Below are 23,674 nucleotides of genomic sequence, written 5' to 3'. Positions count from 1 at the left end.
ACACAGCTATTAAGCAGTACTGCAAATGGTTGTTAAACAAAAATACAGAAATAGTTATTAACCTTAGTTAGGAAAGAAACAGCTGGCTGCAGTAAAATTTGGTCTCATATCTGTGTTATAACTAATCGAATCTGCTTATTATTTCTATCAATATATCTAAAGTGTTCACCTGACTGATAATGTTTCTTCAATACTGTTTGATCTACATAGGTGCAATACTTTAGATTACAGTGTTCATATTAAAAAATGGTACAAGACCAGTATAGCTTTCAACATTCCGTAACATGTTGATAGTCATTCAGCTATTTTGGCCTCATTGATAATGTACATTTCTTTATGACTGACATATGTTCAGTTCTAGAAAGTTTCTATGTAGTTGCTTAATCTGAAATAGTAGCCAAGTCTCCTTCAAATCGCTGTCTTAAAAAAGGAAAGGCACATTAGAGCTTATCTGAAGAATGACAGGATGGCCATGGAATGGAATGTTTTAGATCAAAGGTTTGTTTGATCATTGCTGAACTGGATCTGAACAAGAACTAGTTTCTTATTTACAAACTGGATAAGTTACTCAATAGTTTTAATTTGATTGTCAAGGTCTAATTTTTCTCAAATTGTTTTGATTAGGTGATAAGCCTTTTATAGGCTAAATATTAGTTATGAGGGAAGCAAAGCATCTTGAGTTGGTTTCAGTGTTTGGCAGCAAATTGAAGCCAATTTCGTTCACTTAAACTGCCAATGCACTTGAAAATGATAACTGCCGAAGTTGTTTTGTACATACATTTTTGCTCTTTTCTTTAAGACATGAATATTTTGAAGTGAAATCTCAGGATTTTTCTCAAGAACATTCACCAAATATTTCTCAAGTAATTTATACACTTTAACGGTGTAATTTATTTTACTAAAAACTTAGGACTAGTAGTAATTCAGTTCTAGATTTAATGGAGATTAAAGTGCTACATTTATCAGTTAAATTTTATGATCTTATAATTAAGTACTTTTTCACTAAGAGGCTTTGAAGTATAACTGACAGTATCTATGGCTACTAGTAATATAAAACAGGCTTGGAAAATAAATATAAATGAAAGTATACCTTCAAAAGGTATAAGAGAAATTTAACCCTTTGGAGATGGAGTCTCATTTGGAGTTTCAGTGCCAAGAAGACAGAGCCTGTTTCACAAGCCCTACAAAGGACACACTTATTTTTTTTTTTTTAATTATAAAAAATAAAGCACTTGCTTTACATATATAAAACTACATATATTTTTGTAGGAAATTGAATGAACTAATACAATCTTTTTTTGTCGTTCAATTTTTCAGCTGATAGATCAGCCCTGTCCATCTCCAAGGGTTAAGGAGAGTTGTAACTGATGAAATTATATAGTTTATAATGATGTCATTGAACATAGATTAACCCTTTAGTATTCAGATTACTCTATCAAATGTAATGTTTATTTATTCACATTGTTTTCAATTAATCATGCTTTATCTCATAGCTTTGAGATTTCAGTGATGTGAACATTTATGTTTAGAATTACATTTTAGGCTAGGTGTGAGAAGCCAGATCAAACCAGTTTGAATATAAAGCAGGTAGAAATATTGGATCAGTTATGGCCGGCTTAAATGCTAAAAGGTTAAATGTATTATGACTTTAGTGAGGTCATTATTATACTTTTTACTTCATTTTTTTGTATCTTGTTTGCAAGAATTTTTATGTGAATTCATGTATTAAAACAAATTTTCTTGTGTCTAGGGAGTGTCTTGTTTCACAAGTACAATGTTCCAGTACACAAGTCCTTGATTTCAATGGCTGCTGTGCATGACTGTGACTTTGAACTACTCAATCACCCTCCCTATTCTCCTGATTTGGCCCCATCTGACTACTTTTCCCCAAAATGAAAAAACATTTGGTTGAGAACCTGTATCCCAGTGATGATGATGTAATATCTGTTGTTGATGGCTTGTTTGAGCAACAGGATGAAACAGGATCCAAGGACTGCAACATTGATGGAAAAAGTGTGTGGACCACAAAGGGGACTATGTTGGAAAATTAATCTCATTTGGTGACATTCCATGAGAGTGCCTTGGCCAGCCTACAAACTTTTCAGCTGACACTCTATATATGCAAATTATTTTGGAAGGATAATTTACTTTCCTTGATTTAAGGCTATGAAACAGTCCTGTGCAAAATATTTCTGACTTTTAAGTTTATATCTTTCAGGAAAATGGACCAACAATGGTTGGAGACGAATGGAATGATGTGGAGTTGATGGAATATCTTGGAGCTAGTCTATGCAAAGAGCTTGGCACTAACTAGTAAGTAATCAGTTTATATTTATTTTAAGAAGCTATATTTCACGATCATATTCTAAGAACCATGAGGAGTGTTTCTTACAATCAGACTGTAAGTTTACAGTTGAAATGAAAATTGTCTAGTAAAAGAAATTTAACTTGAAAGTTTAGATATTGAAGTATGAAAGTCCATCCACATTCTTAAGATTTTAGTGAATTCTGTAACCTTTTTAGCTGTTAGAGAACCTTTTAAGAATTCATTTTTATTAATAAATCAAGATTGAGTGAACAGACATGTGGTCTTCTATTACTGTTCCTGCCCTACAAGAAGATAGAAATCAGTATTGAACCTTTGAATATTAAGTGCATCAACCAAGATTAAATAGATCGAATGGCTGTATACAAACTGATGACTTCTCATCTGTTGTTGTTGTATGGCCCCAGGTTAGTTGAACCCAGCATTTCTATGGGCAAAAGTATTTCAGTTGTAACCATCTTTTTAGACTGTTTATCTAAGACTTCATTATTCAGTATGTTCTTCCCACAGTAGGATGTGATTTGGTTGTCATTTCTAATAAGTCAAGCTAGTATGTAGAGGCTTCCAATAGATTATTTTGTTAGTCATTTAGTTGACAACCTGTTAACTGCACCTCTTTTTATGTTGTAAATAAACAAATATGGCAGTAAGCTATATATTTACAGTTCCTATTTATATAATTCTCTTGGGGCTGTGATTGAATACAGTAGATTGACATTGACATAAATTCTGACATTTTTTTTCTCTCCTTATTTATTACCCAGAAATTATTGCTCAAATAAAAAACAGAACTCGAGGATATTAATGATTGCATGTATTTAAAAACATATTTTTATTTGATAAAGTATTATCATCATCATCATTTAATGTCTTTTTTCCATACTAGCATGGGTTAGATGGTTTGACTAGAACTGGTAAGCCGGGGAGCTGTACCAAGCTCCAGCCTGATTTTGGCATGGTTTCTACAACTGGATGCCTTTCTTAAAACCAATCACTCCGAGAGTGTAGTGGATGCCTTTTACGTATCGCTAGCATAAGTGCCTTTTATGTGTCACCAGCACAGGTGCTTATTACATGTCACTGGCATGGGTGCCTTTTATGTGTCACTGGCACTGTCCATGACTACAGTTTCATTTGGCTTGACAAGTTTTCTCAAGCACAGCAAATCACCAAAGGTCTCAATCATTTGTCATCACCTCCGTGAGACCCAACATCCAAAGATCATGCTTCACCACCTTATTCCATGTCTTCCTGGGTCTTCTGCTTATTTGTGGATTAGGTAGTGAAACAAAATCACACATTTTGTGAAGAAAGCTTACCTTAATTCCTTACTTTAGCATGAAACTGGATGGCAAGACAAAGTCTGGACACCCCACATGGTGTGCAAAACATGTGTTGAAACACTGAGACAGTAACTGCTTCAAATACTTAAGCAGAAAGTTTCCAGTTTTGTCTTGTGAGGAAATTAAGACTGATGTGTTTGATGGGCCACATATTAAGTGGCTGTTGCAGGATGAACTATTTTTGGAGACCATGTCTGGCATTGAAAAAGAAGCATAGAATGCTTTTGCTGCAGTTGTGTCTGATTTCCTGGGAAACAGGCAGCCATCAAATTATGAAGATCTTGTGCAGACCCTGTTAACCAGTTTTCAAGCACTGGGCTGCAACATGAGTATAAATGTGCATTTCATCAGGACTACTTCCTTGAAAATCATAAGGCAATAAGCGATGAGCAAGGAGAAAGATTCAACCACGACATCAAGAACATGGAGACTAAGTATCAAAGCAAGTGGAATACCAACATTATGTTGTCTAATGCAGGTCACAGCAAAGAGACCATCATGATGCAGTTTATTCACATAAAGCAGCAAAGACAAAGTTCATTCTTTGAGTAGCTGAAACTCCAGTTTGACAGAAATATCTACCCTAAGATGTGTAATTAAACATTTTGTGTAACATATTTGTTAAACTATAAAAAGTGCTATTTGGTTTGTGTCAGCTTCTTATTTCAGTATTGCATTCAATGGCAAAATACTTTTTTAACCAAAAACTTGATGTGATAGAAATTTTCTGAAGGCATTTCTGAACCCATCACCACCAAATTAGGTAGGATTAATTGCAAAAAGCAAGATCATTTAAAATGTGTTTCAAAAATGTTCCCCAGTGTTATCAATAGAATAATAAAAAGAGCTGACCAGTTCTACTGCTTACAGACAAACAATACAATTGTGCTTATTCAAAGAGTAAGCTAAGGAAGAAAAAAACTCGACATGATAGAAGAAAATTAACTGTAGTTTTGAAATCATCATGCCAATTTTTGTCTAAATTAAGTGAAAAGGCAAACTTACCAGAAACTATGTCCAAAATAGTTCCCCCTGTGTTGTATTAGCCACCTGAAGACTTTTCCATATTTTCTAGTTTAATTACTGCATTGAAGATCTTTCTAATGGCATTGAGCTTTTTTTGAAGATGGATTCTAAGCATTCAAGAATCAAATCTGTAAATATGTTTGGTCAGTTTTTCTGTCTATACTTCAGTGAATCATAGATTGGGCCAATACATTTTTCTTTAGCACCCAAATATCTTATGTTGCAGTTATTTATAAATGCATTTACTGAAATTAATATTGTGTCAGAACCATGAGAAGTTTGCATTAAAAACGTAATTCATTGTATTCATAATTGGTAACTTTATCAAAGGAAAAGTACTTTGTTATAAAAGCACTAGATCAAAGAATATATAAAAATTTGGAAATTTTATGTTTAGATTTATTGATTTTGAAATAATAACTTTATAGTAGTTAAATTTTATATAATTATTTTTTTTAAATAATGATTTCATATTTCTTTTGATGGCATCAAGTTGATTAAAAACCTAGTGAAGAATCAATGTGACTGACCCTCTAAAGTGTTGGTTGCTTGGTTCACAGGTCTTGTGCTTAAACTGTGCAATAATATAATAACAGCTGTTAATCATAAATGGATGATTTAATAAATAATGATGTACATAGCTATACTATGCATTCATACATTTTCATTCTTCTCAGTTCTGAATTTAAATCTTGTTTAGGTTGACTTTGTCCTTCATTCATATGGGATCATTAAAATAAGAATCAATAATATTCTCCCCTGACAAGATGTTAATATTGGTTTCAAATTTTAGCATAAGATCAGCAAGTTATGGGGAAGAGCTAGTCGATTACATTGACCCCAGTACTCAACTGGTACTAATTTTGTCGATCCCCAAAAGGATGTCAACCTCTACGGAATTTGAACTCAGAATGTAAGAACAGACAAAATCATTTTGGCCTGGGTGGTAATGATTCTGCCTTAAATATTGTTAATATTGAAATGAAAATGGAAAGTTTTTTTTTTAATTGCAGCATTGAATACCGAACCCCAGATCCTCCAAGAACCGTTCTGAATAAATTGGAAACAAAAGGTTACTCCATGGTAGGCATGGCCGGCGTTGGTCAAACTTGCATTTGGACCATGCATAAACCAGCAAGTAAGGAAGATAATACAACTACCTCAAATGAGAGAAATGGTTTTTAAATTTGCTTTGATCCAAGTTAATGTATTGGTTACTCTAACTTGTTACACTAACGTGTTGCTGACTAATCAAGAAATATCAAATAGAGATGAAAACAAATAAATAAAACATGAAAATATATATTTTAAATAATAATAAAGATTGGTGAGTTGGCTGAATGTCATGTATTACTTAGTTTCTCGCTTTTTTTTGAGTTCAAATCTTTCTGGGATTGATTTACCTTTCATTTCTTTAGGACCGAAAAATAACTAACATTAATATATTCCATCAACTGTACCTTCTCCCCAATTAAAAAGGTAAACAGCTTCCTGTCTTTTCAAAAAAAAAATCACTATTAACCCTTTTGATGCCAAGCTACCAGAGACCACCCTTGGTTCTATGATATAAATTTCCTGTTTCAAAATGATCTAAATTGAAACTTCCTATCAAAATTCTGTATTAATTTATGTTCCAAACAGTAGCTTAATAATGACAGATATTTTACTAAATTCTTCCTTATTTTCAAAATCAGTTTGAAACAAAGGCATCATATTTTAGCAGAAATATGCTAACGAAGGGTTAATAAAGATAAATTAAAATTAAATAAATCTAATTTCAAATTTTTAAATATCTTTTAAGCATATTATTTGTTGGCCACCAGTTATTGGAGTGGCAAAAATAGTAGAACACTAAAATAAATTTACATTGTCTACATTTGATGGATATTTGTCCTCATCTTGTTTGTTGTTAACACAATGTTTCGGCTGATATACTCTCCAGCCTTCATCAGGTGTTTTGGGGAAATTTTGAACCTGGGTTCTAATTCCTAAGGTATTTTGATGTTGTTGTTGTTATTGTTATTATTATTATTATTATTATTATTATTATTATTATTATTATTCACCTGATGAAGGCTGGAGGGTATATCAGCCAAAACGTTGGTTTAACAACAAACAAGATGAGGACAAATATCCGTCAAATGTAAATAATGTACATAATTCCTCATCTCTTAAATATAGAACTGTATTAACTAAAATAAATACTGACTTCTGCAATCTTAATTCAAATTCTTTCAGTATTCATTTTGCTTTCCACCTTTCTGGGGTCAATAAATAGTTACTATGCATGAATAGAAATTGATTTAATTGGCTATAGTCATCAACTATGAATTTATGGACTAGTATCAATGAAAGAAATTGTTAATCTTTGGTCAGAAATTGTTTATATTATATCAAATTACCAAATGCCTGTATTTAGACAGGAATCTCTGTACATGTACAATCCCCATTGGCCTACTGGTCGATTTATAAAACAAGGAATGACTCAAACATCCTCACCACAATCTTTATTATTAAAGTTTAACAAATGACCTTGTCCTCTCCCATGACAAACAGTCATTTGTAGAACTCATTTGGATTCTATTGACATTAATTAATACATCTCAGCCAAAGTGAAAAAACAGAACAAAACAAAAAAGAATGAAAGAAAACAAAGCAGTAACATCTTTGAGAATCAAGAGCTATTTCTGACTTTTGATCACATGACTATAAATAATAATGAACCATTTTTTTTTTACTATTATTATTTTTACTTATTATCAAATTAATTTACACTTTTTTTAATGATCTTGCAAGCAGTAATCAAAACCAATTACAGACCTGGCAAACAAGCAAACAATTATGAAAATCACTGGAGTTAATGGTCTGTAATTTGTTATAGGAATTAATTTTGTTAATATTTCTCAAAATTTAATTGTTGAAATTTCTCTTTTTTGATGATGACATGCATAGAGCGAAAATATGATAATCCTTGTTTTTTTTTTTCTTTTTCTCTTTATGAACATCTACAGTTTTTATTTATTTATTTGTTTGTTTTTAATATAAAAGTCACAATTTTATCATGCATGAATCTGACAGTCTTGTGTCCCAGGCAATGTTGGCAAATTCTTAAGTGCTATCTTTAGGCCATGGTTTGCAATACACAAGATTACTGTCTACTACAACCACTACTTCTACTAATACTACTATAAATAATAATAATAATAATAATAATAATAATAATAATTCCTTTATTGGCTACAGCAGTGAAAAAGGCATTTAGAACAATAAGGATTTACATATACAAAGGACAGTGGGGATTTAGATATACATGTGTAAACTATAAAACAATAATTGAAATAATGTTGATGATGATTTCTCATTGACACCAAACCACAAATTAACAAGAGAACCAAGTGACAGAATCAATCACAGTTTATAACTGGTATGTAGACTGAATCTTGGTGTAATTTTAATTCAGAATTTCATGGATTTAACTGAGGTATTTTGTTCAGTGTTCAACTGTATATACCATTCCAGTGCTTTTTACAAATTATAATTATGAAAATAATTGACTCTAATATAAGCACAAGGCCATACATTTTAGGGGAAGGATATAGTTGAATAAATATATTTCCTTGACAAGTACTCAATCATTCATTCTTTTGAAAAGTATAAGTTGATCCTGCAGGATTTGAACTTCAGAATGTGACTAGGGATTGAAAATAAATACTGCAAGATATTTTCTCCATTTCTCTGTCATTCCATTGGCCTCCAAAACTATAATGATGGTTCTAATTGCAAATAATAATGGAGTTTTATTACAAAACCATCAGCAGAAACCTTTATCAGAAATTTAACACTTTCATTACCATATTTCTGTTGAAACACTCTGCCTTTGTTCCAATTGATTTTGAAAATAATGAAGATTTTAGTAAAATAACCCATTCCTCATTAAGCTTATTTTTGGAACATAAATGAACACGAAATTTTGATGGAAGGTTTTAAATTAGATCCCGTTAAAACATCAAGTTTGTATCAAGAATCATGTTGGTTGTTACCAAGAGTGTTAAAGATTCTTCGTTAAAAAGTTTTGTTATTTGAAAATGAAACAAAGTATAAGAATTTTTTTTCATTCAAAGATCAATGAAATCTTATTTTTATTTTATTATTTTTTGAGAAACTGAGAAATCTTTAAAAACTGGGTTTATTGAGTACAGTATGAGTACAGTATTTATAATATTATTAGCTTTAATAAATCTGTTATCCATATAAATATACTCAAGGCTTTGAGTTTTGAACCAAGCACAGTAACTGTGCCTGGTTCAGGTACAGTTACTGTGCAATTTCAATTTATTGCAATTCTTCTGACCTAGAGAAGCTTTCTCTATATCTTCCACCTAACGAAATATGCTGGAATAGATGATTTTAGAGATTCTGCATTCTTTTAGCATACATAATAAACAACATTTTCAATGTGAGAAAATTAAAAAAATTTAAGATTATGGTCCTGCTTGAAATTCAAAATGTCACAAGTTTTTATGTAACTTCAGTCGATCAGTTACACTGCTTTCACGTATTCCTATGATTCTCTGTCAGCATCTAATTCCATTATTATAAATTTGAATTGGGAGCTTGAGTCATAGTGAATCTTTCATTGGTTGGTTACACAACCATGGACTGCCTCTATAGATGCATTGCAGCTACTCTCTTGATAGAGCTTGGTGATCCTGACTCTTGATCTTCTAGGATTCCTCTGCTCAGCTTCAATGAAAGAAGCACCAATAGCTAAGTTGAGCTCTTCTGCTACCTCTTCACTATCCACCATGCTGTAGTCCCATGACTTCACCATGTCCATGGCAGAGTGGCTGAATGGGTGCTTTACCTTGCCAAAGGGCAACCCATAACTATGCAACTTATGTAACTTAGAAAATGTAAAATTTCCCTAAACAAAGAAATCATTAATATCATTAGTATTTAATAATAGATTAGGTAGTAAGATATTTGAGAATTAGACTAAATGTCATAATGTGTATAGTTTCCTTGTTCCCAGTTTTGAGTTCAAAATAGTACCAGGATCAATTTCCTCTGATACTTCTTGGGGAGTTGATAAGATATGAATCAGTAATCTCTTGAGATTAGTTAATCAGCTACATCTCCCTTTTCTATCACTTGACCTTTCTTATAAACAAATAATTATTATTAGTTCTTTGTAAATGCAAAGATTATGTTCAAGAGAGTAGAGCATCAAATTAAATAAAATTAAATGGATTATTTAATCTCACACCTACTAGTTCTAATCCAACCAAAATCAGTTTTGTCTTTTCATTCCTTGAGGATTAATCAAAGAACACATCAGTAATATAGAAAAATTCAAATTAAGTAAGAACTCAATGAAACGCTATAAATGGAAGGTATCTATACATTTGTTATCATTTAATGAAGAACTGAATGACATCAGGAGTATAGCAGGTAGTCTACACCACAACTACATCTTTTATATTTCATATTATGATTAGATATTTCTTAACTATTATTATATATTTTAGATTTATTTCACATCTGCACAATAGTGCAGAAAACCCCCCAGCTAAATTGAAGGACTGCACTACTTATCACCTCTTTAATTATGAATTTATCTTTTCATGCACCATTTCACTCAAATGTGAGAAATTGCTAACAACTCTTTTGGGAGCATTTTCTAGCCATAAAAGTCACAGTGGAAAGCTACCATGTTGTATCCTTCTCTTGAAAATCTTGTAAATGGTTTGACTATCAGGGCACCAGAAGTAGTTTTCATCTTACTAGTAAATGCTTGTGTGTATATGTGCAAATGTCAATGAAAGAGAATATGAATCTATAATATATCCAGGGATGGCATTAGAATTAGAGCCAGATGCATCAGTACAATTTCTTAGTTGGAATAAAAGAAATAATAATATTTCTTTAAACCCACTTATAAAACTAGTTCTTAGTTCTATTTCCAATCCATTTATCACTGTTGATTAAGTGGCTTTACATGGTTGAGAAACACAGGTCCCACTTTTTCTATCAACCAAAGGTCAAGCCTTTATTGCTCTAATAAGTGGATAGCTTGCTACTTTTTGTTACATATTTTTGTTGAAATACGCTGCTTTTGCTTGATTTTATTTTGAAAATAATTATGAATTTATCAAACGTCTTTGACATTATTAAGCTGCTGTTTGGAACATAAATTAACATGAAATTTTGATGGAAACTTTTAATTTAGATCACTTTAAATTAGGAAACTTGTATTTTAGAACCAAGAGAAGTTCCAGGCAGCTTAATATAAAGACCATTAAGAAATGATGGAAAATCTGAAGCAGATGTGAAACTGAGAGCTGAAATTATGAATCTCTTACAAACTTCCAATATCTCAACGCTAATGAAGAAGTGACCTGTTATTTTATAGAATAGTGAGATATGAAAATATATTTTGTAATGAACTATGTGTAGTCCTGATTGACCAAGTGGATAGCATATTGGCCTACCTACTGACATATTATGAGGTCAAATCTGTTGTAGGTAATTCATGTTTCTAGAAAGATTGATTTCATCCACCTATTTGTGAGAAATTGGTACTGAATCATCTGGATATGTAAATGTTCTTTGTGATAGACTAGTACTTTATTCATGGGAAGATTTTTTTCTGTCATCCGTTCAATGTCATGAAACCAGAGTTAAACATTGGCTTCTTAAAAGTCTAACAGAAATTAGGGTGTATTTGCATTTGACAATGATACTGAGAAGATTGATATTGTTGCTGAGAAAATCAGTAAACATAAATGTGTGTGCATGTGTGCTTATATAATGTGTGTGTGTGAAGCAGAAGCAAAGTGGCTGAGTATAGGAGCAAATTACCATCTCATAGAAATGAGTTCTCTCCCAGAGCAGTCATTTCTTTTAGCATATTTTGGCTGTACATTTAATTTAAGCTGTTCATATAGCTATCAGGAATAGGTATGACATCTTTTGGTCATGTTATATACTGTAGACTAGTATTACATTCAGAGAGATCTATCTTATGCACATAACACAATAAAAATTGAAACTTAGTACCAGTTTTGAAAAGTTTTTGCAACTTAGATGACTGTTACGTTTATTTTAAGGTGGTATACTAACCTAATTCACTTCTTATCACCCAAAATTATCAAATAACCCATAGTAATTAGTTAGGAGTATCTTGTTAATTTACACCAACTTTGTCAAAGAAACCTGCTTTAATTTGGGTAAGATAGCACTTATAGCGAGCATCAACATGTAGGGACTGAGCTCACAGAGAACAGACTCTGCAGTCAAGGTTTTATTCTCAGTTGCAGCTATTTCACTTTTCTAATATCTTTCAGAAATGTATGAGTCGCAAATCCCATCCTCCCACTTATTCCTGAATTAAATGGAGCAAATAATCTATATAGTTTTATATATATCTGACCTCAGAAGACAAAATAATTGCCATTATTTATTGCACTGGTGCATATGATATAACATTGTTCAATTATCAAAATAATATGCATGTGTGAATGTACTTCTGTTCATGTGATCATGTGCACGGGCATGCAGCATTGTAAACAAACAACAAATCACATATTGTTTATATGGTATTTCTATTGCATACAAATAGCTGCACTAACATTTGATATCTGTCTACAACTAGGTGGCCTTAGCCATTGAAAGTTAAGTAACTTGGTCATGGATGTAGAGTAGAATGAACGACAGTCTTTTCAATAATATACCAAGATGCTTCAGTTTGTTGACTAGATGCTAATTTTCCTCATTTATATTGCTCTGAGTATATGCATGTGTGTGTGTGTGTGTGTGTGTATGTATATATATACATCTGTTATTATAAAATGTTTTTGATCAGAAAGTGAATGTGTAATCTATATATATAAACAGCGTAAATACAGTTTTTGTGGTTTAAACATCATCATGATGATGGTGGTGGTGGCGGCGGCGGCGGCGGCAGCAGCAGCAGCAGCAGCAGCAATGATGATGATGATATTTGCTGTAGCCCATCTTTTACACAAAAGAAAAATATGTACATGTTAACACTTCCAATCAATTAAGATCAGAAGCCATGAGAGCCATTGCTTGATGTTGCATCAGAGCAACATAATAATAAATATTCTGAAGCAATACCAGGCAATGGCCCTCATGGCTTCTGATTTTAACTGACTGAAAATGTAAATATGTACATGTTTTTTTTGGGGGGGGGGGGAGTCCTGTAAAAAATGGGCTACAGCAAATATTCTGGTCAATACCACAGATTTGCTTGTCATCTGCTTGGCTTTAACCACTTCAGCATGTTCTTTAGCAGCTGACAATATGTGCATCTTTGATCATGAGCAGGAGTAGTAGGGGAACATCATAGCCATGTGCTGAGAGGAATGCTTTGAGGTTTGAATAATTCATCTTTGGAAACATAGGTGTGTCATTCATTATCCTTATTCAGGGACCTTTTGAACAAGGATGGGTTCCTGGACCTGATGAAAATTATAACTGGGCCCCACCTGCAAGGTCATGTGCTGTTTATCTTGATATGAGGTCGCCATGTTGCACACATATGGATGTATGCATGTACTGGTGTACCCTTATTATACAGGTAGTCATGATGGATCAACCCTGAAAGGATGAAAAGCAAAGTTGACCCCAGCGGAATAGTAATAATAATGATAATCTGAGACGGTTGCAAATGGAAAATTCTGATGACACTAATGTATTTTTTGATCAACAGAATACATAAACAAGCAGGGTGCTGAGGATAATCAAATAATAATAATAGGGAATTAGTAAATTCCCAAAATATAGAATGAGTGTGTGATTTCAAAAAAAAAAAAAAGCTGATCAATGGACATTGAAACAAAAAGCAATGAGAGCTAATAAAATCTTGATGTACATAAGAACAAACAACATAATAGAGATCAATAGGTGTATCAAGATAGCTAGTTAAGTTTGTAGAAAACTTGGGACTGGAAGTCAATGGAAGGACAAATAGTGCAAGAAATACACAAACAAAGACCCTGTGGTAGAAAAGAAGAGTATTAGGAGATATTAGCTTGTTGGTGGTATCAATATTGGAAGAAAGAGAAAAATAAGCTTAGGAATGTGTATAAATATAACAGACTGAAGGAAAGGTATGGTATTGACAGAAAAGGGCTGAATTTTGTAATTAACAGACTAAAACACTGCATTTTGACTAAATGAGGCAAAATAATAAGATGTTATCAAAAAGTGAAAGCAGTATAGGTAAAATAGATTATTCCAAATTGACCAGAAGGAATTTTATCAAGAAATAGATGAAGAAATCACACACAGAAGAGCTATGCCAAAAACAGAAGAAAATTGTGTATTTTAGAGCAAGATATGGAGTAAAGAAGACTAGCATAAAGCATAATACTGAGAATGAACTTGTTTCGTATCTGCAAGAAGAAATTAGATTTGTAAAAGAAAATGTGTGACAAGTAAGTAGGAAGATGAGTAACTAGAAAGCAGCTGAACCTCATAATATTCAGGGGTATTAGGTAAAGAAGCTGACAAGGTGCCATAAAAGAATTAGTAAAAAAAAGTATAATGCACTGATCAACAGACACGTAAAGATCTCCGAATGGATAACTACTGGATAAACATTACTGCATTTAAAGGATTTTCCAGAAGGGAATACTGTGAATACTTACAAACCTATATCATACTTCCTATTAATGTGGAAACTGTTCACTGGAATAATTGCTGATGAAATTCTCCCTGTTGTGCAGAAGGGATGTAAATGGAATTGAGAAGGAACTAAAGACCTGCTACTCATAGATAAGATTGTAATGGAAGACCAAGCAAAGGAAGACAAATTTAGCAATGGCCTGGGTAGATTATCACAAGATCTATGGGATGTGATAATACGTTTATGGATCATTAAATGCTTGAACATGTTTGAAATTGAAGAATGTTGAGAGCTTTTTGAGAAAAAGCATGGGAAATTGGAAGACAGAGTTTACATATGGATAGAACCTTGGAATTTTAAGAATCAAGAGAGGGGTTTTTGAAGGAAAAAGTGTTTTGTGCAAGATTCTTTTAACATTGCTATAGAGGAAAGTATCATCTGGATATGAGTTTAAAGAAAAGCAGTAAAAGATCAACATCTGTATTTTATGAATGATCCCAGGCTGTACAGTAAGGATTAAGCTCAAAGTCAACTCATTAATGAACACAGTTCATCGCTTTAGCAAAGACATCAACGTGGAATTTAGTCTCAAAAAATGTAGAGAAATATTCTTGACGAGGGGGAAAGTCAACAGACGTAGGAATTAGCATTAGGAAAGTCATGAAAAAGATTGATGATACACAGTATAAAATACCTTAGTATATTGGAGATAAATGAAGTGATGGAAAAAGACATACAGAAAAGCTTTATGCAAGCATATCTCCAAACACTTAGACTGGTGCTGCAATTAAAGCTAAATGGAAGAAATAAGCTTCAAGCAATCACTACATGAGCAATTGCAATATTGAAGCATGATTCAAGTCTTATTGGTTGGGGGAAAGAGGAGTAACAGAGGTGAGACTGAAAATTGTAATAGCTACTCACAATGCATGGAGAGCATTCCCCACCAAGAGCAATATTAACAGGTTGTATCCAATCATGCACAAAGACGAGCATGAAAGCTCTATATGCCCAGAAGAAAATAGTTTGGAGTGGTAAAGAGTACCTTAGGACACTGATTCAGGTGAAAATTTCTGGTAAAGATTCTTGCATGGAGACAAAAGAAGGGAAAAAAAGAGCAAAGAAGACAGAAGAAAATGAAATGTAACATGAACGACCAGTTTGCTAGAAAGGTGGCTAAGGAAGAGTGTAAAGCCAGAGAGAGAAGCATTTATCTGTACTGCAAATAAATGGACAAATTATAACAATTAGGACAAATTATACCAATAACAACAACAATAATAGTAATAATGGGCTTATTGTAAACAGTGCTCAGATGCACTACAACTCATTAGAAAAGAGTAAAAGAAGGGACAGTCTGTTTCAATATGTTTAACATATTATCAGTGTCAAAATAAGTTTACTTACTGAAAAGAATACTTCAGAAACAGATTTTGCACAGCTGCTATATAAATTAGACGTTCCTTTATTTAATAAATATTTTATGGTCACATAGGCAAGAAGCAGTCAGAGAGAAAAAGAGAGGTAGAGAACTTTTGCTTGCTTTTATTTAGTCAGCACAAACGTGTTACAGATTTACCTCCCTTGCAATGTATATAAAAAAAAATCTCGTCAGACTACTTTCCTCTGATTCAAGTACCGTAAAATACTACTTTTTGCTTCTTTCACTGCTGCATTTTCAAAACACCAATTATAAAAACCCAAAGAAGCTGCCTACAACTTCTCTGAGCTGTAATTTTTCTAGTGCCAAGATTCCAAGAATGAAAACTTTCTATTCTAGTATTAACTGTATTTCATAGGTCAAACAGTTCCCCTTCTATGGATTGTCCCCGTAAGTTTCAAGAACCCATGGCATCAAGTTATCAATATGTACCATGAGGTGGTTCAGATGTCTACTTTAAGAAGAAAAGGTAAAAAAAATGGAGCTGTCAGATTTATTATCAATCAAATTGTTTATATACTTCAAATCACAATGTCTTATGTTACTGAGCTATTAAATGGTAGTAATCATTATTATTATCATTAAAGATGTAAGCAGGCAGAACCATTAGCATGCCAGGCAAAATGTTTAGTGGTATTTCATCTCTCTTCACATTCTGATAGTCAACAAAATAAGTATCAGTTGAGTACTGGAGGAGTTGATGTAGTTGACTTACCCCTCCCCAGAAATTGCTGGCCTTCTGCCAAAATTTAAAGTCATGATTATTGTTGTTGTTGTTATTATTATTCCATCTTTATGTTCTGAGCTCATATTCCGCCAAGTTCAACTTTGCCTTTCATCCTTTCGGGGTTGATAAATTAAGTACCAGTTATGTACTGGAATCAATGTAATCAATTTATCCCCTCCCCAAAAATTTCAAGCCTTGTGCCTATAGTAGAAAGGATTATTATTATTATTATTATTATTATTATTATTAAGGCAGTGAGCTGGCAGAATCGTTAGCACGCCAAGTGAAATGGTTATGGGTATTTCGTCCGTCTTTACATTCTGAGTTCATTTCCGCCAAGGTCAACTTTGTGTTTTATCCTTTCAGGGTCGATAAATTAAGCACCAGTGAAACACTGGGATCAATGTAATCAACTAGTCCCCTTTCCAAAAATTTCAGACCTTGTGTTTTTTGTAGAAAGAATTATTATTATTATTGTTATTATTATTATTATTACTACTACCTTGTGCCAAAATTTGAAACTTATTGTTATTATTGCTTTTGTTATTGTTACTTTGTTTTATATGAGCTGTTCCAAGTCTCACCCAGACTTAGCCTCAAAAAACAGCAAGTTAGATATTTTCTTGTGGGTGTTATTTATGAATAGCAATGAAAGGAGACCAAATACTGACAATTAAGATTGTTAAAACTGTTTAAAATTTGTTGTAATATTTGTGATTTTAAAAGATTCAAATATTGTCAGATATTCTCAGGCTGGTAGGTTGTTTCCTTTTTTTGTATTTTGTTTTTTTAGGATATGTTACATGAAAATAATTTTTTGTATGTCTGATATTTTGGGGTTTCCTGGCAGTTGATCATAGTATTAAAGAGGACCATTTGATATTATCCCCTAAACTCCAATGATTACAAGTCCAGTTGTCTTTCTTAGATCCTACATTTTGAGACCTCTTTTTTGAAGTCCTTTCACAAAGATGTTGCAGTCTGCTGTGATTGAAATATCTATGAGCAGACATGTTTTGTCAATATGATTTCTCTCCAGTATCTGGTTTATTGGCCTGAATAGCTAACCAATTTTAATACCAAAATCTCCAGTAATGTTTTTTCTAAATCCCAAGAGAGATTGACCCATCTGTACAATAACATTATATATGACTCTGGGGAAACTCCTTCCCTGGTTGTTAAATGGAGTATCCCAGATTATTATCATTATTTGTAGTATTAAATGATAATATTTCATAGTATTGTATGGATTTCTAACATCATAGTATATGAATTAACCTTGTATACCAGAGTTGCAAGAAATGCTTTGCTATTCGATTTTTTTTTTTTTTTGTCATTTGTAAACATATATCTGGGGGCTGTTTTTATATGATGGTGGATTGGTAGAATTGTTAGAGCATTGGGGAAAATGTTTAGTGATATTTCTTCTAGACCTTTACATTCTAAGTTCAAATTCTACCATGGCCAACTTTGCCTTTTATCCCTCCAGGGATACATAAGCAGATAACTCTGCTTCACATTCCCTGAATTGAAACAGGTATCAACTTGGATATTTGCAGGAAAACATGGCATTGATCTAATCATATAGTTATCTATATACACACTTGTTCACAATTATTATTTATTATACACATGTAAATCATGACATACATGCACATGTGCACATTTATTCACACACACACGCACACATATATATGTATATATATGATATAATATAATTTTTAATGAGCTGGTTATTTTCTTTATTTCACTTTGTCACTACTTTTGTTCAAATGTTACAGTCATATTGGATATTCTTAACTCACTGGTTTTGGTATGTTTCTTTAATTTTATTTTCTCATACATATGTCCAACACAGTGTATATTAAGTCCACTGAAATTGAGACTGCTTGTACTCTTGGAACAGATTTTATTTGTCTGTGAAATTTCTATGGTGACAGTATATATTGACTGAACCACACACACACATGCATATATGAAGTATGTAATCATCTGATTAGGGAATCCACAATTCAAAAGAGAACTCAATACATTTGGAATGTAAATTATATATACTTTATTGTGAGGAAGTAGAAAACACAGCCAGTAGAAATAGAAAGAGAGGAAAATGAATAAATTTAAAAGGAGTAAATCACTATACAAAACAATATTACTGAAAATAAATGATGAGTGAATCGGAGTTAGTATGTTAGTATCAGATATAGGCTACAACTTAGACATGGCTACCCCAACTGGTAAAATTTCCTTCACTTAATAACACTTCCTACAATAACATGCTTTTTACAAAACTTTTAATTTAAATTCTAATAATATGTAATGCCACAACATCAAATTTATTCAACAATATAGCTTTTTTTAATCAAATTTGCGAAGTCAAACTAAATCAGATGTAACCATACCTCTGCCAACTGAAACTGCGCCATCTCCATTAACTACCCTCTATCACCAACACCACCACCAGTACCACCACATAAACTCTGATTGCTTAGCTGAGGATATTCTGTATCAATGTATTGTACATCCTGCCATTCCAACCACTGTGTATATATTAGTCTTACAACCAAACGTTTCAAAATCTGGAACCAGCAGCATACACATTCCTTCTGTAACCCAGCTAGATATAATCATTTATTTCTTAGCTTAAGAACTGAGCAGGATTAATTATTCTGGATATACATGTGATTTTCCCCTTTATTTCTTAATTACTTTAATTATCTTAACTTGTAAGAATTTTAATTACCTCCCTTTATACTTAAATGCTACACTTCTGCATGTTATTTATCAACTCTACCAAGAGATTTTTTTACTAAAACCTTTTAAAATACTAAATCAATTCTTCTAAATCCAATATTCTAGGAGTTTTTTGTTTACTTTTTTTTAAAACTTTCTTCTAATGAAATATTAAGCCATAAAATTTTACATTCCTTTTTTAAAATTATAGTAAACAGCCTTTTATATTTCTATTTTACCTTCATAAGTACTTTTGTAACTTGGAATGTCAATACCATGGTGAACAAGAAATAAATCTTTTTTGAACATTTATTAAACCACTGCAACAAATTTGATTATTCTTAATTGAAAATTGAGTAGCGTAAATTAATCTTCCTCTGTCAATATTGAGCAAAAGTGAGCCTTATTGGGTTTAAACTTAGAATATAAAACTAAAGGCATGTAATCTGGTGTATGACTTGTTTTTATTGCGCCACAGCAGTCCTTCTAACACAGATAATTAAATAAAATTTGCAAAAAATAAATAAAAACAATTATAATTCAAGTCCGCCATTACCTGTGAACAGGAATGGTTTGGTAACATGTACCATACTTTCACTAAGTTTTAGGTACCTATGTAATTGTGAACAAACAGACACTCTTTCATCTCTCCCATATTTTGACCCAGGATGTGACAACTGGAGGGAGCTACAGCAGCACTTGGCTGGTACTCATTTTCAGCTGAATAAACTTGAGCAAAGTGAAATGAAGTACCTTGCTCAAGGGATACCATGGGCTGCCCAGTTCAAGAATTGAACCCTTGATAGTATGATCATAAGCCAAATACTCTAACTATTAGGCCACATACCTTCACAACAACAACAATAATAATACTAATGATAATAGACATGCCTCCTGTATCTGAGAGTATCTTTGGAAACATTCAGCTGTGGTTACTGCTCTCCTTTTTGAACAAACTTTAAAAAAATACCCAAAAGTTTGTCTCTCTTTCCCTTTACACATATATATGCACATACTTATAGGCATGTACATACACTAATCTGCAACTTCTGTTCATCCAAAGTGCAACTGTTTAATCAAAATACTGAAGTTACATTTTACTATAAGATGTTCATGTACCTAGTTCCCATTGCATTATACACTAAACTCTATTACTACCTTTTTAACTATGTTGCAGAGGAATCTCTTGACAGTTTGCCCCGGAGTGTGAATTCAAAAGAAAGTGATTCAGAAGAAAAGGTGGAGGTTATTGATAAGTAAATTCTAAATATATTTGTTACTCATTGGATCAAAAAAAAATAAAATAAACAGAAAACCTATGGTCATGTATTCACCAGTGCCCCCATATTAATATATTTATTTAATTTTTTTTTATATATATGTTTCTCATTCAGTTTACTCTTTTTGATTTACATCCATCATATTTCTTGTAACCCCCTCACACACACACATACATGCAGTTACATACTGATAGATTTGCATGTGAGAGTGTGTGTGTATACATGCATATCATGATCAATGGAGTCTGGTGCGGCCCCTGACCTTACCAGCTCTGGTCAAACTGTCCAACCCATGTCAGCATGGAGAACAGACATTAAATGATGATGATAATTATATATATATATATATATATATATACACACACATATATGCAAATGCAAATATGTATACAAATAAAAATGACCACTCAACACATATCATGGGGAATCAAACAATAATAAAAGTATATCTATATAAATACATACATACACACATGTGAGCACATAGGTACAAAATAAGGTGAATAAAATTGTGCGTGAATACCAGAAGGGGAGGAACATATAGTGTTTTATTGAAGCTGAAAACTTCACAAACTGTTATTCTGAGTTTCATGTAACTGATCACCAGACAGAAGTGAACTTTTAGAACAGTACAGCTGAGTTACAGTTTGTGAACTTTATCAGCTTAAATAAAATTCTGTACACATACACATACACTCACACATATATTCAAGGAACATAATTTTATGATTTCTCACATTTCATCTGATTTCTTATTATATCTTACTCTAACTCACTTTCTATTTGCACCTTTGAGTGAGCTTTCTTTTTCTCTCTTTCTTGATGGTTGAACCTTAAATTTTTAAATCTTCAATTCAGTTTTCACCCCCACCCCACCCAAAAAAAAATCAACTTTTAAAAGGTATCATTTAGTTTCTTACATAATACATTAAAAAAAAGCTTCTGAAATTTCCAATAGAAATTTTATTGAATTTAATTTTATGTTGAATATGTAAGATTTAAAGAATTAATTTTGTTTTAAGTGAAGATATGTAATTAAGAATTTCAGAATTTAGAGATGAATGAAAATAAAACATAGAAGTAATTTCAGAAGAATGTTAAAACTTTTTCTAAAACAATACTGCTGAATCACAATTTATACTACTGTAAGAAATAATAATAATAATAATTTTAATTTTAATAATAATAATAATGATAATTAGAAAGGATTTTGAGATTGGTGCTTGGGTGTTGAAACTTAACATCCGAGTACCTAGTCTTATAATTTGCTTAAGAAACACTGTGCATCCTTTGACAACAGGCTCTCACAGATTCAACCAGAGCAAGTAAGACCGAGAGCTCTGAGAAGTAAAATATAATAATACTAATAATAATTTCTATCTGAGCACAAAGCCAACAATTTTGATGAGAGTGTGTTAGTTGATTGTATCAGTGTCAATATTTGACTGGGTCATTTATTTCATTGACCACCAAATAGATGAAAAGCAAAGCTGACCTCAGCAGGGTGTGAACTCAGAATATAAAGGGCCATATCTATATAATGATGATGATAATCACATTTGTTCTTAACATAGACACAAGGCTAGAAATTTGATGGGAAGGGTTAGCCAATTAAATTGATCCCACCTCAGTACTTGACAGAAGTACCAGTCGAGTAATGGGGTCAAACATAGTGATTAACCCCTCCCCTAAAAATAGCTAGCCCTGCACCTAAATCAGAAATCAAACAACAACAACAACAATAATATTAACTATACACAAATTTTCCAGGGGAGTACATAGTCAATTGACTCAACCTCTGTATATTACTGATACCTATTTTATTCACAATAGAAGAATTAAAAAGTAAAGTCAGCTTCAGTAGGTTTGAACACAGAACATGAGGAGAAATGGTAGTCTGCAAGACTAAGTGGTGTCCAGTATTTTGTTTTGTTTCAACAGTAAAGTTAATAGTTATTGAATGTTGTTGTCTACCCCTTCCTCTCTTCCTTTCTCTTCATGTCTGCAGCTTACTTTGGATAATTATGGAATTGTTAAATTCTGAAAGACTTATATAAAATGTAAACTATTGTTATCACTGAATAATTAGTTGTGTTTTGCTCACTGAAAAAGAAAAAAAATATCGTGAATAACAATTATCTTATGTTGTCATACAATCATTGAAATTTCTGTATATTTCTAAAAAGAAAATAAATATTGTTGGGGAAAAAAGAGTTCTGTTGTATTTGTATTTATTTTCAAATATTTATTTTTATATGATTTTGTTTTTAGTATTATTTGAGTCAACCCATATTTTGAGTTGTATCTATATATATTGGTTTCAAAGCAATGTTATCAGATTTTCCAGCTGAATTCCTAAGCACAACCAACTGAGATTATGGATATTATCCAAATATTTCATTCTTAATCTACACTTAGGTCTCTTGCTAGTTGACTTGGCTTGAAGAATCTGTCTTGTGATTCTTTCCTGTAACATTCTAATCACATGTCCCTAGTATCAAAGTTGTGATCTCTCAATGTGGAGAAGCAGCACCTTGACCTGGAGAGATTCCCTGATCTCTGAGCTACTCATCTTGTAAAGTAATGTCACTCCAGAGACCCATTGAAGGAACCCCATTTTGGCCACTTGTACTCGCAATCATGCTCTTTCAGTCATTACCCAACATTTATAGCCATAGCTGAGGATAGGCATGAAAACCAAACTGAAGATAGAAAGTGTGGCTTTTTCATCAGCCTCTTTTCTTTTGATGATTGAATGCTGGAGCTGGCACATTACTGTGCTAGCGCCTGCAATTCGAGCATCCAGTTTAGCCTCCTGTCTTGCAGCACTCAAGAATATGTCCCTGAGATACTTAAACTTCACTTGTCTCAGTGATGTTCTCTTCCAACACAGTCAAACTGTTGCTATTTTACACAGACTTTTAAAAAATCACTAATAGATGTGCTTTGGATACAGAGAAATGAGATTATGTGATGGTGATCTTTCATCAGAAGAATTGCTGACCAAAATGGAAAATGGAAACTGATTTCATGAAAATCATTGACTTCTTACTTCTTCTGCACAAGAGCTCAATTTCATAAGAAAAAGAAAATGTTCAAACTGTCTCAAACGACAAAAGACTGAAACTGTATATCAACAGAAAACATAA

The 23,674-nt window shown here is 32.5% G+C and overlaps 1 protein-coding gene across 1 annotated transcript in view; it reads left to right on the top strand.

The window, feature by feature from the left end:
* LOC106870591 (GTP cyclohydrolase 1 feedback regulatory protein) overlaps positions 1-22,738 on the top strand; it is a 39,498-nt gene extending 16,760 nt beyond the window's left edge. The window contains exons 2-4 of the mRNA XM_014916720.3: positions 2,219-2,313; positions 5,709-5,833; positions 20,423-22,738. Of these exons, the coding sequence (XP_014772206.1) occupies positions 2,219-2,313; positions 5,709-5,833; positions 20,423-20,505 (303 nt within the window). The 3' untranslated portion in view covers positions 20,506-22,738. The remainder of the gene's footprint in view (positions 1-2,218; positions 2,314-5,708; positions 5,834-20,422) is intronic.
* The last annotated feature ends 936 nt before the right edge of the window (positions 22,739-23,674 follow it).

The sequence above is a fragment of the Octopus bimaculoides genome, chromosome 11 (assembly GCF_046866305.1).
Source record: "Octopus bimaculoides isolate indiv1 chromosome 11, ASM4686630v1, whole genome shotgun sequence".
NCBI lineage: Eukaryota > Metazoa > Mollusca > Cephalopoda > Octopoda > Octopodidae > Octopus > Octopus bimaculoides.
The sequence above is the reverse complement of the archived record's forward strand: the minus strand, read 5'-3'. Positions and strand labels throughout refer to the sequence as shown.